General features: G+C 43.8%; 2 protein-coding genes across 3 annotated transcripts in view; both read right to left on the bottom strand.

The window, feature by feature from the left end:
* rabgap1 (RAB GTPase activating protein 1) overlaps positions 1-14,928 on the bottom strand; it is a 53,912-nt gene that overhangs the window by 10,510 nt on the left and 28,474 nt on the right. For both annotated transcript variants that reach the window (XM_030767374.1, XM_030767373.1), the window contains 6 exons: positions 2,389-2,502; positions 1,547-1,621; positions 1,100-1,225; positions 765-908; positions 568-609; positions 298-426 (listed from right to left, as the gene is read on the bottom strand). In XM_030767374.1, coding sequence (XP_030623234.1) covers positions 298-426; positions 568-609; positions 765-908; positions 1,100-1,225; positions 1,547-1,621; positions 2,389-2,502 — 630 coding nt within the window. The remainder of the gene's footprint in view (positions 1-297; positions 427-567; positions 610-764; positions 909-1,099; positions 1,226-1,546; positions 1,622-2,388; positions 2,503-14,928) is intronic.
* On the bottom strand, positions 13,816-14,865 carry LOC115806573 (probable G-protein coupled receptor 21). Its single transcript, XM_030767376.1, has one exon. It carries the CDS (start codon positions 14,863-14,865, stop codon positions 13,816-13,818), a length of 1,050 nt encoding a protein of 349 aa, XP_030623236.1.

Consider the following 14,928-nt stretch of genomic DNA (forward strand, 5'->3'; position numbering starts at 1 on the left):
ATGCTGATGGAGTAGTAATGTCAAGAGCGCTATACTTGAGATCTAGAATGGATCTGACGTATGAACAAAACTGATCTGAAACGGCCCTACACAGAGATTGACTGACACAACACTGCCATAGACAGACAAGGAATCCATAATATTGAACACTATATAAAAACAGAATCCATGTGACTGAATATACTGAGTGACCGTGGATTCTGCGGGAAAACAGAATGAAATGGACATCTATAGACAGCACAACTGAAACAGTCCCATATCAAATCCACACAATATGACAGACAGGTGTGTGGGTACCTTCATGCTGCAGGCGAGCTCCATCAGTTTCTTAGCGTTCTCTTCCGAGCGGTAGCGCTTTGGCACGGGGACTCTGAAAAACTTCAGTGCACCCTCAAAGTCTGTCTGAAGAAGGTCATCCTTGGAGGTCTGACGGCAGATATATAACAGTCAGAGTTAAATATTTCACTTATCAAATGCCACTAAGACCGTTAGAATTGAGAGGAGTAAATACTATATTTATATAAGTGTAGAAGAGGAGTGAAAATCTCAACCCGTGGCTGTTTTTACCTTCAGTAATGCCAGAGCTACATTAAATATCACACTGATGCCCTGAGAGAGAGAGAGAGAGAGAGAGAGAGAGGGAGAGAGAGAGAGAGGGACAACAAATTATTGCTCTATCTGTAACTGAGAGACAAACAGGATAAGAAGGTTGAGGTGAGAGGGGGATCATTTGAGAGCAGCAGGTGAGATGAAGGCAATGTTACCTCACACAGTAGCAGGTCTATGATGTGAAAGACCATGTAGAGAGGGAACTTGGCTGTGAACAGGGTGAGGAACCACTGAGAGGCGTACATGTGCGCCTCCAAACCCACGTTCAAGAAGTGAGCATACAGGTCTGGAATGTACTCCTGAAACAGACAGGAACAGAGCAGGATGCACATACGCTTTGTCACTGCAAAACTGGTAATGATAGGGGATAAATCATGGAACTAATGGATTCAGAGATCGCACAAAAAGTTGACACTGTCACGCCTGTTTTAGTCAAGCAGAAGCAGACAGACAGACAAACACACATACACACACACACCCACAGACACACCTGCATGAGTCTCTCCAGCTGGAAGAACTTGCAGTGCAGGTCTTCAAAGTTCTGCTTAAAAAGCTCCCTGAGACCATAATCAAACATGATTTTCACCAGCACACTGAAGGCCTGTTCCTCTGGCATCTGAAAACACACACACACACACAGCAGGTTACATCATTATCAAATACACCCAAACATGTGAAGTCACTCACTATGCCAGATGAGCAGAGACATCTTTTTTCACAAATGACAGCAAGATGTTTGAATTGGAATTTAAGACATACATTTAAAGGCCCTGGGGCACAATTGGGCACAGAGGTTTAGCGAGACTATAAACTGCAGATCATCTCCACTAGATGTCCTTCTTATCTTTCGTCTAGGAGAAGGGACACACTGGTACGACGGTACAATCTCAACTATATCATGCAGTGGCTGAAATCATGTTGATCATGTGACCCTTACGTGTAGCAGCAGCACAGCGGCAAGAAAGGACTGGCCTTGGCAGTAACCAATCTCTTCGTCATACACCGAGTATGCCTACAGAGCAGGAACACAGACAGCATTAACTCAGGATTGTGGGAGATGTAGTTTAAAAGTCTGCAACTGCTTGATCCGGTACTTGTGGGCTCGCAAATGGTGTTGATATGAATGTCTCCATTACAGTGATAAACAAGTCTTCCCAGTAATTGAACAAACAGACACCTAATAACCCAGACATAACACCAGAACTCCCGAGGCTTATGACGTTCCTATCAGTTTGAGCTGAACATTCAGATCTTTAATATGATCTTTATTCACTCTTTTATTTTCCTTCATTACTAAGAGAGACAGAATAAACTCTGTGAACTCCAGTTAACTACCATCCCCTGAGAGGGGAGAGCCTGTGGAGAGCTAGCTGGATCTCATTGTGTGGTCAATGCAGAAAATCTATACCACAGGAGCCCAGGCACTGACTAATGAAAGTAACACTGAGGAAAGAGGTTTCAGCTGCTGAATTATTACCACACGCCTTAAGATTGAAATTAATCAAACTTCCCTCGCTAACATCATCCATTATATGTTTGAAGGAAAACCCAGTGACCTTGATACGAAAAACTTTTGACAAAATGATATGTAACACTTCTCAGGAGGTACGGAAGAAAGAGGAGGGGGTTTGAAAGTTTGAGGTCGGAGGAATGCAAAGATGAATTTCATATGGATTTAGTTTTAAGTGTGTTTGCAGAGTCTAGAGAATTATTTGTTTTTTAAAAAACTAAACTTAACATTACAATGATGCCAGTTTACGCAGTTAGATAATTCCTCACCTTGCAGATCTTATAGAGCGAGTCTTGGCCATCTCCTCCTGTGTCTTTGAAGTAGTCATGGGCTGGAAATGTGCGGTTTATGTCTCTGGTGATAGCACTGTCTTGTGGGGATTCCTGATAGAGAGACAGAAGGAGAGAAAGAAAGAAAGAAAGAAAGAAAGAAAGAAAGAAAGAAAGAAAGAACATAAATATTCACACCACAACAATTCAAGTAAAGCTATTCTCCTCTCACATTCATCATCACCATAAGTGTCTGGGGGAAAAACAGGTACATTGTCCCTTGGTGTTAACACTTGGCTTTCTCTACATCTGTGCCATCATAAGCTATGCGGAGCACTGGTTAAGCTTATAAGCCCCTGAGCCTGCGGCTGAAGTATTGTGCTTGTGTGTACAGCAGAGGGCACTTACAGTGTGTGCCACAGGGCAGAACGCACACACACACACACACACACACACACACGCTGCCCTGGCTGTTTCTCCCCTCCCCTGAAACTCTCAGCATTTACATAGTTCTGTTCTGTGTTTTCAGTGTTCTCTGAGGCATGAAGATCAGTCTGTACCCACCATCTCAAACCCAGAAACAGTGGGGTGTGTCTGTCTGTGTGTGTGTGTTTGTGAGAGAGAGAGAGAGAGAGAGAGAGAGAGGGAGAGAGAGAGTGTGCTCTTGAGTGTCTAAGACATAAAGAGTATGTTGGGTGCCGGAGACACTCAGTGTGGGTCTATGTTTGAGTGTCTGAGATATAATGTGCCTGTGTCTATGTGTGCGCGTGTGTGCGTCTGGGCTTGTGTGTATGTGTGTGAGGACCGCTCTCTCCCTGATTGAGTAGACAGGACCTGAGAACACTTTGAGTTTGCTAAACTAGATAAACAGCATTTAGTCTAAACAAAACATTAAGAGGTTTCTCTGTATTCGGTTTGTTTCTGGTCTAAACTTGTGACTGGCTGTTCTTGAAAGAGACCGGTAACAGAGCTTTGGTGTTCTCTCAGCATCCTCATGCTCGTCCCATGCTTTCTTCCTCAGCATTCCTACTGTTTCAGTTGCCCACAGTAAACGTCCTCTGTTCAGTGACTTTGTAATATGCAGTGTCACCACGTATTATTATAGCTCTGGACTTTTCTACACAATTTTCAGAGTAGAACTGTCCTTACAAACTTATGAGTACTTGCAAATACCTAAAGCCAGAAAAAGGGAGAGAAAATTGTGTAGTAGATGGTATCGATTAATTCACCTTAGCGTAAAACAGGTTTCTAATTCTAAAAGTGCTGTGGCTATGAGAGCTGGAGAAAGGGAGGAGGAGGAGAAGAATGGATCTAGGTAGAGTATGTTATCCATTCTCTTTCACCGGACCATTTCATTAGCCCATTAAGAGCACTGTGATGTAACCATTGCAGAGAAACAGATCACATGACCAAGAGTCAGAGAGAACATCTGAAATGCCACAAATCATCTTCCTCCCATACTTCTAAGCATGGACTGCTTGCTGGTCACCCGCCTGCACAGGAGAAAGAGCAAATACAAAACCTTCTTTCATGACAACCCTAAAACAGACCAATGGCATGAGATCGGCTATGGAGCAGCCATCACATGACCTGGGCCTGTCATAGGCAGCGAGGCCCTATTCTCTGACTCTAACCATAGAAATGTGTCAAACCATGTTCCTGGTGCTTTGTGTGTGTGTGTGTGTGGGGGGGGTGGGGTTTCCACTCTTCTAATTTGGTCCAATGACTTGCTTAGGAGATTACTATTTCCAGTGCATTTGGAAAGTCATACCATTGAGTGTGATGAAATTCAGACCATGTTTTTTCACATGAAGTCTTATTTTCACAATAACTGTTCAAACTATTAAATGATTGCAATGGGGTACTGAAAATACAAGCATACACACACACAATGCCATGGGAAAGATCGTATCCAACTAGTGTCTGACGTTTCCCCACGGTTAGTCTTATACCAAAGGTTGATGTTGGTCCTCTGCCTAGATTTCTATGGTCAAAAGGCCAATGGTGTTCCTGTCTGTTGCTATGAATATTGTCCATATGCACAGCCACCTGGAAACCATGTGATCATTATAGGCCCCTTGTGTTTAATTCATACAAACACAGAGGTGGGTTTAAGCAATTTACTGCATATACACTAGTTCAATATATCATTTTGAGTACACAGTTGAATATACAGAGTCTTTATATAGGCACAGACACATTCTCTTTCTTTTACACATATACACACACATTAGCCTAAGGCCATGGTGCAGTTACATGTAATGGAAAGTCATTGTAAAAGGCAAGATGAGACATAAGAATAGATCAAGCGAATAAACTTTCCCTCCAGACGGTGTGCAAGCGCGTGGTCACAGGTCATACCACCTGCTTACAAGCACACACCCGCGGAGCAGAGAGTCCACGCAGTGCGGTCCAGCTCATCTCTCTCTGTCACTTTGATTTAAGGACTTCTTCTACAAGGTGACTCCTACCTACCCAAGCCAAAGCTGAGATCCTAAACCCCATCCATGCATTTAACTGCATATCATTCCACTCAGGCACCCAGTCCATCTCAGACCCCCACTGTTCCCTTTACGCTCACCAGTTAAGTCCACAGCTCTGCGGCCAGAAGGGTGAGAGGGTCACATGACCGCTGTTCCACTGCCTGGCCACCCGTGAGTCCATATGAGTCCATCGTTATCATCATCATCATAATTAGCGCCGTTATCCAATTAGTCATAATTAGAGAGTAGGCAGAGTGGCACGCTAACTGGCGTGTTACAAACTGTGTCTATCATGTAGCCATTGAACAGACAGTAAAGACCAAGTAAGGCCAATAAACAATACGCAACTCAAAATGACAAAGTCATCGACTGAGGGACACGCGAGGGACCAAACACATCAAGGCGAATAAAGCTGACTTTTTTAGACTCAGGTTCATCCTGTCTGGCAGTACAGCAGACTCCAAAAAGACAAAAGGTACAGAACAGGAATATGGCCACTTTAAGTTTTCCAGCATGGTCTCAGTAGTAGATCATCAAGTGTGGTTAACAGCCTATATATTATACAATATCTGTTTTTTTCTCCCAGCTTTGGGCTCAGGGCAAAAGGCATTCCAAACCAAGACAGTGACTCAGCCACTGATGGGAGTCGGACTCAGAGGCTGTACCGGCTGGAGGGAAATGCACTGAGTCATGTGTGAGATCAAACACCAGCATGGCTGAAGGGAGTGTATGTCTTAAATATGGTTAAAGCCCATTAAGAGCTGCTTGAATCCACAGCCATCTCAGAGACCACAGATTTCCTTCAAAACCATCTACAGAGAGACTGGGTAGTCCCATGGCCAGTGTGTGTGTGTGTGTGTGTGTGTGTGTGTTAAGTTTCAACATAACAGAACATAAATACACTAATACAATAATAAATACACTAATACAGACTGGAAGCAGTAAGGAGAGAAACATGCTGAAAATGTTACACAATGACTAGGCAAATCAAGAGGGGTTTGCAAAGTAAAACTGTTTCTTATGCTCAACTTGCCAAGAGTTTGTTAATTCAGGGTTATGTGACTGATTGCTGAAATATTTATAGATATTGTTGAGAAACTCCTAAAAACAATATTGCAACAAGTATGAACCATTTCTCTTACTTTGTACAATACGCAAACTTCTGTTTGAACAAAGACAGGTTGAGGAGAACAATGACTCCTTTAACTCTAATAACATTCATATGCCTGGCTTCACCACGTCCAACTTTACCCCCCACAATCACCACTACATAGCACGTAAATTAGATGTCATCTTGTGACAGGGAGTCTCCAGTAACGTACCAGTCTCTCTGTGGGTGGGCAGGCCTCAGCGTAGGCGTTCAGGAAGAATTCAGGACATCATATTTTATTTATCTGCCTTTAAGCACAAGGCTACAATCTCCTCTTAAAAGCTGAATTACTTCCAGGGTCACACACGCACACTCTCCGTCACTCACCCTCTATTTTCTCCCTCACACCAACTCGTGGGTGAGCTCCACTGTTCCTATTCCTTTCATCTGATCACTTTTTAATGCTGTTCCATTCTCCATACATCTGTTCCACAGTTCAGATAAGTTAAGATAATGGGATACTGATTGGCTGCAGGCTATGTCAACTGTTCGGGTGTGAACATTGTCTTAAGTTTGCTTTCCAACTTGCGTTATCACATGTGTAATACAAGACAGCTGGGATCTGCCAGCAAAAGAGACTAGAGTGGAACCCGAGAGCTGGCATGTTTCTCAGCATAGCTTTGCTCCGGTTAAGCCCCCAAATGGAGTAGCACAAACACACACACTCTGACAGCACATGCATAGACACACACATGTGCAAACACACTCGGGTCATGCTGCATGCACGGGAAAACAGAGCTAGAGCAGATTCCAGACTCTGCAAACCCTCTTTTCAAAGATTAATTACCCTTGCTCTACATTATTGATGCTCTGTTTATCTGGAGGAGAAAAGCCACTAAATAATGCATCCGTAAAGCCAGCAGCCAGGCTGACTAGCTCAGCAACTGCGCACAGTCAGCATTAGTGGCACCAGCACAGCCAGTTTGACCAAAAACACACAGAAGCACTTTACTGCCACTGCCCAACCCTGCCCTGCTGCTCACTAACCCCAAAGTCAATCCTGAAGCAAATGCTGATATCACACCAAAACCAGGCCAGGGTTTAAGGACTTTAAGACCAGACAAGAACAATCCAACTAAGAACAGGCCAAAACCAGATTCGAACAGGTTTAACATCAGAGCGTGACCAGCCTTGAACTGGTTTTGTATCAGGTCAAGACCAACAGGATTTTATAAGAGCAGAACCAATAAAAGGCTACAACCTAACTAGGACAGGCTCGGTACCAGGCTGGGAAAAAGCTACGCAAGTCCAAATTGTGGCCTGAAGACGAGACCAGAGCCGGCCGAAACACAGGCCACAATGGTCTCATTACCTAGAGACAGGAATCCAGAAGCAGAGCTACAGCGAACAGGTGATGAGTTAAAGCTACTCAGATAATGATTGATTTGCTGACAGCGATTAGTATGTAGTGGAATGTTCCAGTGGCTAATCTTGTGTTCCCATTAAAAAAAGAGAGAGAGGTGAGCCTATTTTTGGAATTGAAACCCAGCCTTAGCCTTAATGGTGTTTGGGTGGTGAAGTCTTTTCTCTCTTTCCTTTTCACGCTCTTTCCTTATCTCTCTACCTCTCTCGTTTTTTGTTTTTTTTCTCCTTCTCTTTTAGTTGAAGTCTGCTGCAACTTCCAAAAAGGAAGACAGAAATTTCAGAAAGCAAGCATGGAAAGAATGACAGGAAGAGATGAATAATAAACAAAGAATTAATGGACGGAGCCAAAAGACATGCCATTTTTTCCCCCTTTTTCTTTTTCAGAAGAATTTCCCAAGAAACTCTGCCCCTCCCCCACCCCACCCCCCTCGCTAACCACCCCTCTAAACCGTACAGGTTGTGGTGGACAAGCCCCTTCCAAGGTTGGAGACCACACAACTCCCCTAACTCTGATAAGGATCTGTGTTTATGTATGGCTTTCTTTGGGACAGGTTATCTTGGGTTTTAAAATGTGCTAAAAAAAACTCGAGTGACATAAGCCCAATTAAGAGCCAGCCCATGTCAGGCCTGTGCGTGAGTGAGGAAAGCAAAACACAGTGTGTTTGGTGTTGGCATATGGTCGTGGGTTGTGGCTGGAGGGTAAGGGGGTGGGGAACTTCCACGGGAAACATTGTACTTTTTCTCCTTCATTGTTTACAGTCTGTATTTGTTCTGACCCATGACAATGGGCTAAATAGCATTTTGTTTTTCTTTGCGAGGACTGATTATGAAACATCAAGTAGACTTGATGAAAACAGTGGTGGGAAGGTTGGAGATGTAGGCTGGTTAGATGCCCCCTCTTTACCTCTCTTCAAAGCATATTCTCCCCTCACATGACTGAGAGATGGAGGAAGGGAGCGCTTCCTATATGCCCTGGGACTGACGGGACTCTCTGCCATGAATACCTCAAAAATGACATGTGACCCCTTCCGAGAAGCTCAGTTTGTCGCATACAGGCCTAGTAAATTCAGACTAATTTACTAGGAGTGTCCACAAGCAGTCAGAAAAGCATTGTAGTGTTAACATTTGTACATTAGTGTGTGGAGGATACATTTCTCTCTGGAGACTGCTGCTGAAAACAGGAGTTGCGGCTGAAGGGCAATAACAGAGCTAGGAGTCTTTTCTCTCTCTCTTTCTCTCTGTGTGCGTGTACACATTAATGAGCACCCTGACTGCTAACTGTGCCCTGCTGTGCCTGTGTAAGGTTATTAATGAACTGTCAATTACACACAGCAGCACATACATCTACATATATTAAGGACGCATGCACACGAGAACATATAAAACACACCTATACAGTGCTGACACTGCAACTGTATACGCACATGAGGGTGTGGGCACATTGGCACATAAACATTCTCATAAAAAGCCATGCTTGTAACAATAACAGAGCACAAGGTCATTACAACAAGATCACATTTATTTTCTCAGTGCAGTTATACCAGAATATAAATATATGACTAACAATTATCTTCTAAAACATACATGACAACATTACAAAACTCTAGGTACACAGGTACCTAACCACATACATCTTGGACATTATTTTATTTTTTTTACACACACTGTTTCCAAAAACCCCGGGAACCCTGGGTTTTCTACAATCCCTACTTGGTTCAGTTCAAAGAGAATTTCTCAAGGTGAAGGCTTTTGCAGTTTGAACACATTAAAGGTGGAAAAACTCATCATGTTTTTGGAGATTTTGAGGTGAAAGGTTAAAAGTATTCTCTGTTTAAATGAATAAAGCAGAGGGCACTGAAGATACCAGATCATGAGCAAACTATTACCCAACAACAAGAGCTCAATATAAACATACGTGAGTAAATTCAATAAAGACAACTCTCCTGTCAAAGCCAGAGTGCAGTGGAAAGGGTGTGTGTGTGTGTGTGTGTGTACATGTGTATGTGTGTGTATCTGTGTGTATGTGTGTGTATATGTGTGCATGTGTGTGTGTGTGTGTGGGAGGGGTGCTCTCCTGGGAGAAACATATTCTGTTCCAGCGCAGTCCTCCACCTTCCTGGATAGTGGGCCCGGGTAAGGGCCCACGTCCTAATATGGCACTGCAGGGAACAGGTCACCATAGGAGACTGGGTCCCCTGAGATCACTAGCCCTTGACTTTGATTGCGAGAACAGAACAGCTTTTCCCACAGTAAAGAAAAAAAGCACTCTGGCATTGAGGACAGAAAGAAAAAAAAATGTTCTATGTCATCCAAAATGTCCTGAAACTTACATCAGCATGGAAACCTTTCTCCCAGTCTTACCCATGACAAAAAGTACCATGGTTTGGTAGACATTTAACTGACACCTGAATAGAGGGACGGAATGATCCCAAAACGTAATCTCTTTTTGTTTGAATTACAAATACAGAGTGGAAAAATGACAGGTCCAAACTCACACACTGTGGTAACCAACAGAAGCCTTAGTTCAGAACAGATTCAGACGGAAAACAACGGCAATGTCATCAACCAGCAATAACAACATAACTGAAAGTTCAAAAGAAAATTGATATGACAACAAATGTACATTACAGTAAAACAGTCGTTTAGATTGTCCCAAAGAAAAAATGAGTGACATCATTGTGAGAATGTATAACAGGAATAAACAAATCTTCTTCAATCAAAAGTGATGGTGGATTCGGTTAGCGAGGGGCTGAGTCCACTGTTCTCAAGCGTTCAGAAAACAAACATATGGTTTTGAAGGCAACTAGCCAATAAATAGCCATGCAAATGATATTTGTTCTAAGAGTTAAATTCAACTCAGCTGTAAAAAAGAGACCGTGCTCTGAAAGGGGCGGGGGGGGGCGGGGTGAGGGAGAGAGGGAGAGAGGGAGAGAGAGAGATAGAGAGAGATAGAGAACGCCCAAAGGATGGCCCTCCTCACTTTATCACCAGGCATTAGGTCAGCTTAGCACAAAAACAGTCTGAGCACCTAGGGCTGCACTCTGATAAAACAAACATCAAGAACACAAAACAAGTTCTTTGTAAAGACATGTGCCTTTGTTCTGTTCTAAAACTCACACACACACACACACACACACACGCACACACACACGCACACACACACGCACACACACACACACAGAGTCATGTGGACTCTATAAAGCAGAAGATGGGGGGTATGATTCTGGCAGTAGGCTCATCTGTGTGCTGATCTGCTGTGTTACACAAATACTTCACCGACAGTCCAAAAACAGCACATGTCCAGAGGCAACCAGATTGAAATCTATGCATCAACACACAGCTGGAACACTTTGAAAAAATGAAAGCCCTTTTTCTATTGTGTGCGATAAGTTTTTTTTTTCGTTCACTCTTTTCCTTCTTTCTTTTTTCTTTCTTTCTTTCTTTCTTTCTCTGAAGTGAGCACAGGCACACAAAATAGACATATTGCACAGCTTTTGTCAGAGACTGGCAGATAGAAAACACTCTCCTCCCCTCTTAGGTTCATACTCTCACTCACAAACTTCAGCAAACACTTCAAAAGACAGATGGCTCTACATCCGTCGTGAATTTCTCGTAAAAAAGTAAATCTATAGGCATTTCTGACATGCTTTTTTTTTTTTTTTTTTAAATGACATGACATAAAAAATAAATCAGTTCTCAATAGTCAAACTACCTATTTCATCAACAAAATTAGAGCATCTTTGTCACAGTTTCAATAGAAAAAACTTGTACTCAAGACATGTGTTTCAGAATATGATACAATAAATAAAGCACTCCAATGGAAAAAACATTCCATAAAACAGGAGTAAAGATCATGGTCAGAAACACTATTGCATTAAATACAGAAGGAAAAGGCAGAATTAAAGTCTTTTTTTCAATGGCCACATACTCTGAATAGCCTGTTACCCAAAATGTCATTTCCAAGCACTGCACATTCATTCCATTCACTGTCTTTTCACTTTCCATTTTAAATTAAAAAAAAGGTCAATTTAATATCCAATAAATATTTTCACTTTGGTCGACTAGAAGGACAAAACTATCTATAGGATCCTACACTGAAGAGTACCATTCAAATACAGAACAGACTGATACAGCTGTAAAATGACTGGAAGGGAATATAAGCTTCCAGCAGTGATGACATGACAGAAGGACAGTGAGACATCTATTCCAGTGTCCTCGATTACCTTGGCAACTTCACATATGAATTATGTACAGAATTTCGTAAAGTCAAAGTCAGTTTCTATGGATGGCATATATACCCATCCCAACGTCTGCTATTTCTGCTGGTCCTTTTTCTCACTTTAACATTTATATGTATATTTGTGTGTGTGTGTGTGTGTGTGTGTGTAATAAAATTGCTAAAGTAAGAAACTTTTTTGTATTTTTTTTTTTTTTTTTACAAAGCTCAGGGGGTCATATCAACACCACTTTATGGTACTCTCTTTGCACAAAGCAATGCTTTGTTTTTGAATGTGCTTGTGTATGTGTGTCCTTCTCTGGATGGTAAAACTAGTCACAAGGTTTCAGAGTCAGCCCAATCAAACTGACTGGCATTCCAGTCTTTTACTGCCAAAACGCACCTAGCACTGGGCCCTGTGGAGTCACTGATGCTTGGCCACATCAGCACAGCTTTACCACTGCACTGCTGTTTATCTTAAGGGCCTGCTGACGCAATCGACAGCTGTTATGAGAACATTTTCTGTGTCTCTGCATTTCTGTGTTTAAGAGAGAAAGAATGATGTCATACATTTAATGTGGCATGGTCCATTTACAATGTACTGTGATATATGTTATATGTATATATATGTATATATATATTCAGATATACTGCTGTATCTTAAGCATTCCATCGCTCTCACAACTTCAAAATATCCTTAGCTTTATCCAAAAAATACCCATAAATGTCAGTCTACATTTCAGCTCTCAAAACAGTCCAGTGCTACAAGCGAAGACACTTAACAACACTGGGATGTAAAGCACAACTTCCGTTTTGCTTTCACCCAGTTCAACACTTTCAGAAAAACATAAATCCATTTCTCCCAGGTGCCCATCTTCTGTCCCTGAACTGATGAAACTTGGAGATTTAGAACACATCAGCATTGTTATTGAAGATACAGAGGTCCTTCAATTCTTCTGCAGAGAGAGCATCTCCAGAGCGATCTGGGGTTAGTGAGGAGTCAGGGAAAATGGGCCATTTGTCTACTGCTGCGTTCATGTGTTTGTGTGGATCCCATCCCCTGATCAGAGGCTAGGTTATGCAACCCCTGCCCCATACACAGCGTCTAATAAGCAGCTAATGGGGACGAACATGTAAATGCGGCATTTCACAGTGGCCTGATTAACGCTCACTCTCGCTCAAACAAATTTTGTCAGAAATGCTAATCCTGTCCCCAGAGCTCCCAGTGTTCTGTTGACAAAACTGATAGCACAGTCACAGACAAAAGGGCTAGGGCTTAAGTGGCGATAAATCCCTCAAGAATCAACAAATACACTCCCCTGCTTCGCAGAGCCCCTGATCAGATTATCCCCAGAAATGAGATGGAATGCAAAAGGCTATCGTCGGCTCGGGAAATGCCAAGAGACGGAGAGCAGGTCAGACGGAGGAGAACCGCATGCGCTATACGCAAAGTTACGCCATGAGCTGATCATTGACATCCAGCTTTGAAGGTCCAGATGTCATTAGCAGGAAGCACACTCTCTGTACCTGCATCAGAGCAGCTGGAGGCTTGTTCGATAGGGAAACAGGTCATCTGCTTCTGCTAAAGTGACCTCATTAAGCATGCCTTGAAGACAAACTGCAGAAATCATCCACTAAAGTTTTCAGAAAACACCAGAGGAGACGAGAAGGCCCAAAAGTCAGCTGGACAAAGTCATCTGAATGTAAATGTGTTGGCTGTCTCTTAAGTAGACGTCACTTCATTAGAGCAGACAGGTCAACTCACAGAAGCAGCATTGTGCCATTCAGGATGCTAAAGACGGATGTGGATTTTTTTTGCAAGTAGACACTAATAAGATAATGACATCATGTATTGCTTTACAATTTTATCATGGAATATTTTCTCCTCATTACTTGTTTTATTCTATTTTAAAAAGACTGCTGAACTTGTTTCATCCCAAACCCACACGCTGAGATGAGCGAAAACTGTACGCTTCGTCCTTCACGACTGGGATTAAAAGGTCACCCTTTCCTCCTGATGGCTGGTTGGCACACTGCACGTAGGCAAACAGAGCATCTTCATCAGCTGGTCCCTCTAAGAACCCAGGAGGGGGTACAAAACTGGTAGAGTGGAATGCTGACAAACAAATCCTCAGCGCAGCCCCCTAAATCCAGACATTTCCCATTTACCATGTCACACTCTTCGCTCAGACGGAGGGGGGGGGGGGGGGGTACTACACATGGCAGACTGGGTGCTCTGGTGCAGGGGGGACCGCGGGTGGTGTTCCCGGGGGCTTTTTGTGGTCATTAGGACGCTTGAGGCAGAGTGAGCAGAGGCGCTTAAGGCCCTTGCGGAAGGCGCTATTGGACAGACTGTAGATGAGGCAATTACAGAAGCTATTGCTGATGGCCAGCCAGGTGGTGAGGAAGGAAGCAGCCGGGTGCCGGTAGATGCTGGCACTCTCCAGAAGGAAGTAGATGATATAGGGTAGCCATAGTAAATAAAAAACGCTGGTGATGCGAAATAGCACAGTGGCGTAGCGTTTGTCTGGGCAGGCTGCCTCTCCCGTCTCAGTTTCCTGTGGTCCGAAGCGGGCTCTGCGTTCACTGATCTGCCGTGTATGCTGCCGGCAGATACGGAAGATGTGAGCGTAGGTAAAGCAGACAGTGAGAGCGGCTGGGGCATAGAGCGCCACCACAATAAAGGTGGTGAAAAGTGGTTGAGTGCCCCATGACGAAGCACACCACTCGACCACGTCGCCGTGGTAGCCAGGTTTGCCCCAGCCAAAAAAGGAGGGCAGGAAAATAAGGGTTGAATAGAGCCAGATGAGGGCGATGCAGGTGCGCAGACGGCAGGGCGTCACCAGAGTGGAATACGAGAGCGGCCGCGTAATGGCCACATAGCGGTCCACGCTTACACATGCAAGTGAGGCCATGCTTACGCTCTTGAGCACGCACACCATGTAGCCAAAGACCTTGCAGATGAGCTCGTCATCCAGGCCCTCCAGGTGGTGAAGCAGAGACAGGGAGGGGATGAGGCAGCTAACCCCAACCAGCAAGTCAGCATAGGCCATGGTCTGGATGAAGGAGCTGGTAGTGTGATGGCTGAGGAGTGGTGCGCAGTGGAAGACAAAGATCACCACCAGGTTTCCACAGATGATGAGTACGGTGAGGAACAGAATGACGGCCACTTCTAGCACACAGGTATTGAAGATCTGCGAGTAGCCCACATCCAGCAAGCAGAAGGGCGTTGTGCTCTGGTTCAGCTCCAGGGTAGAGTTCATCTTGTTGGGAGAGCGCGCAGGCGCACAGGAGGGAGGACGAGGGTGTTCCCCAGGAGGGCCTAA

The sequence above is a fragment of the Chanos chanos genome, chromosome 3, assembly GCF_902362185.1.
Source record: "Chanos chanos chromosome 3, fChaCha1.1, whole genome shotgun sequence".
Classification (NCBI taxonomy): domain Eukaryota; kingdom Metazoa; phylum Chordata; class Actinopteri; order Gonorynchiformes; family Chanidae; genus Chanos; species Chanos chanos.

Coding starts and splice junctions, on each gene's coding strand:
- LOC115806573 (XM_030767376.1), bottom strand. CDS start 14,865: ATGAACTCTACCCTGGAGCTGAACCAGAGCACAACGCCCTTCTGCTTG.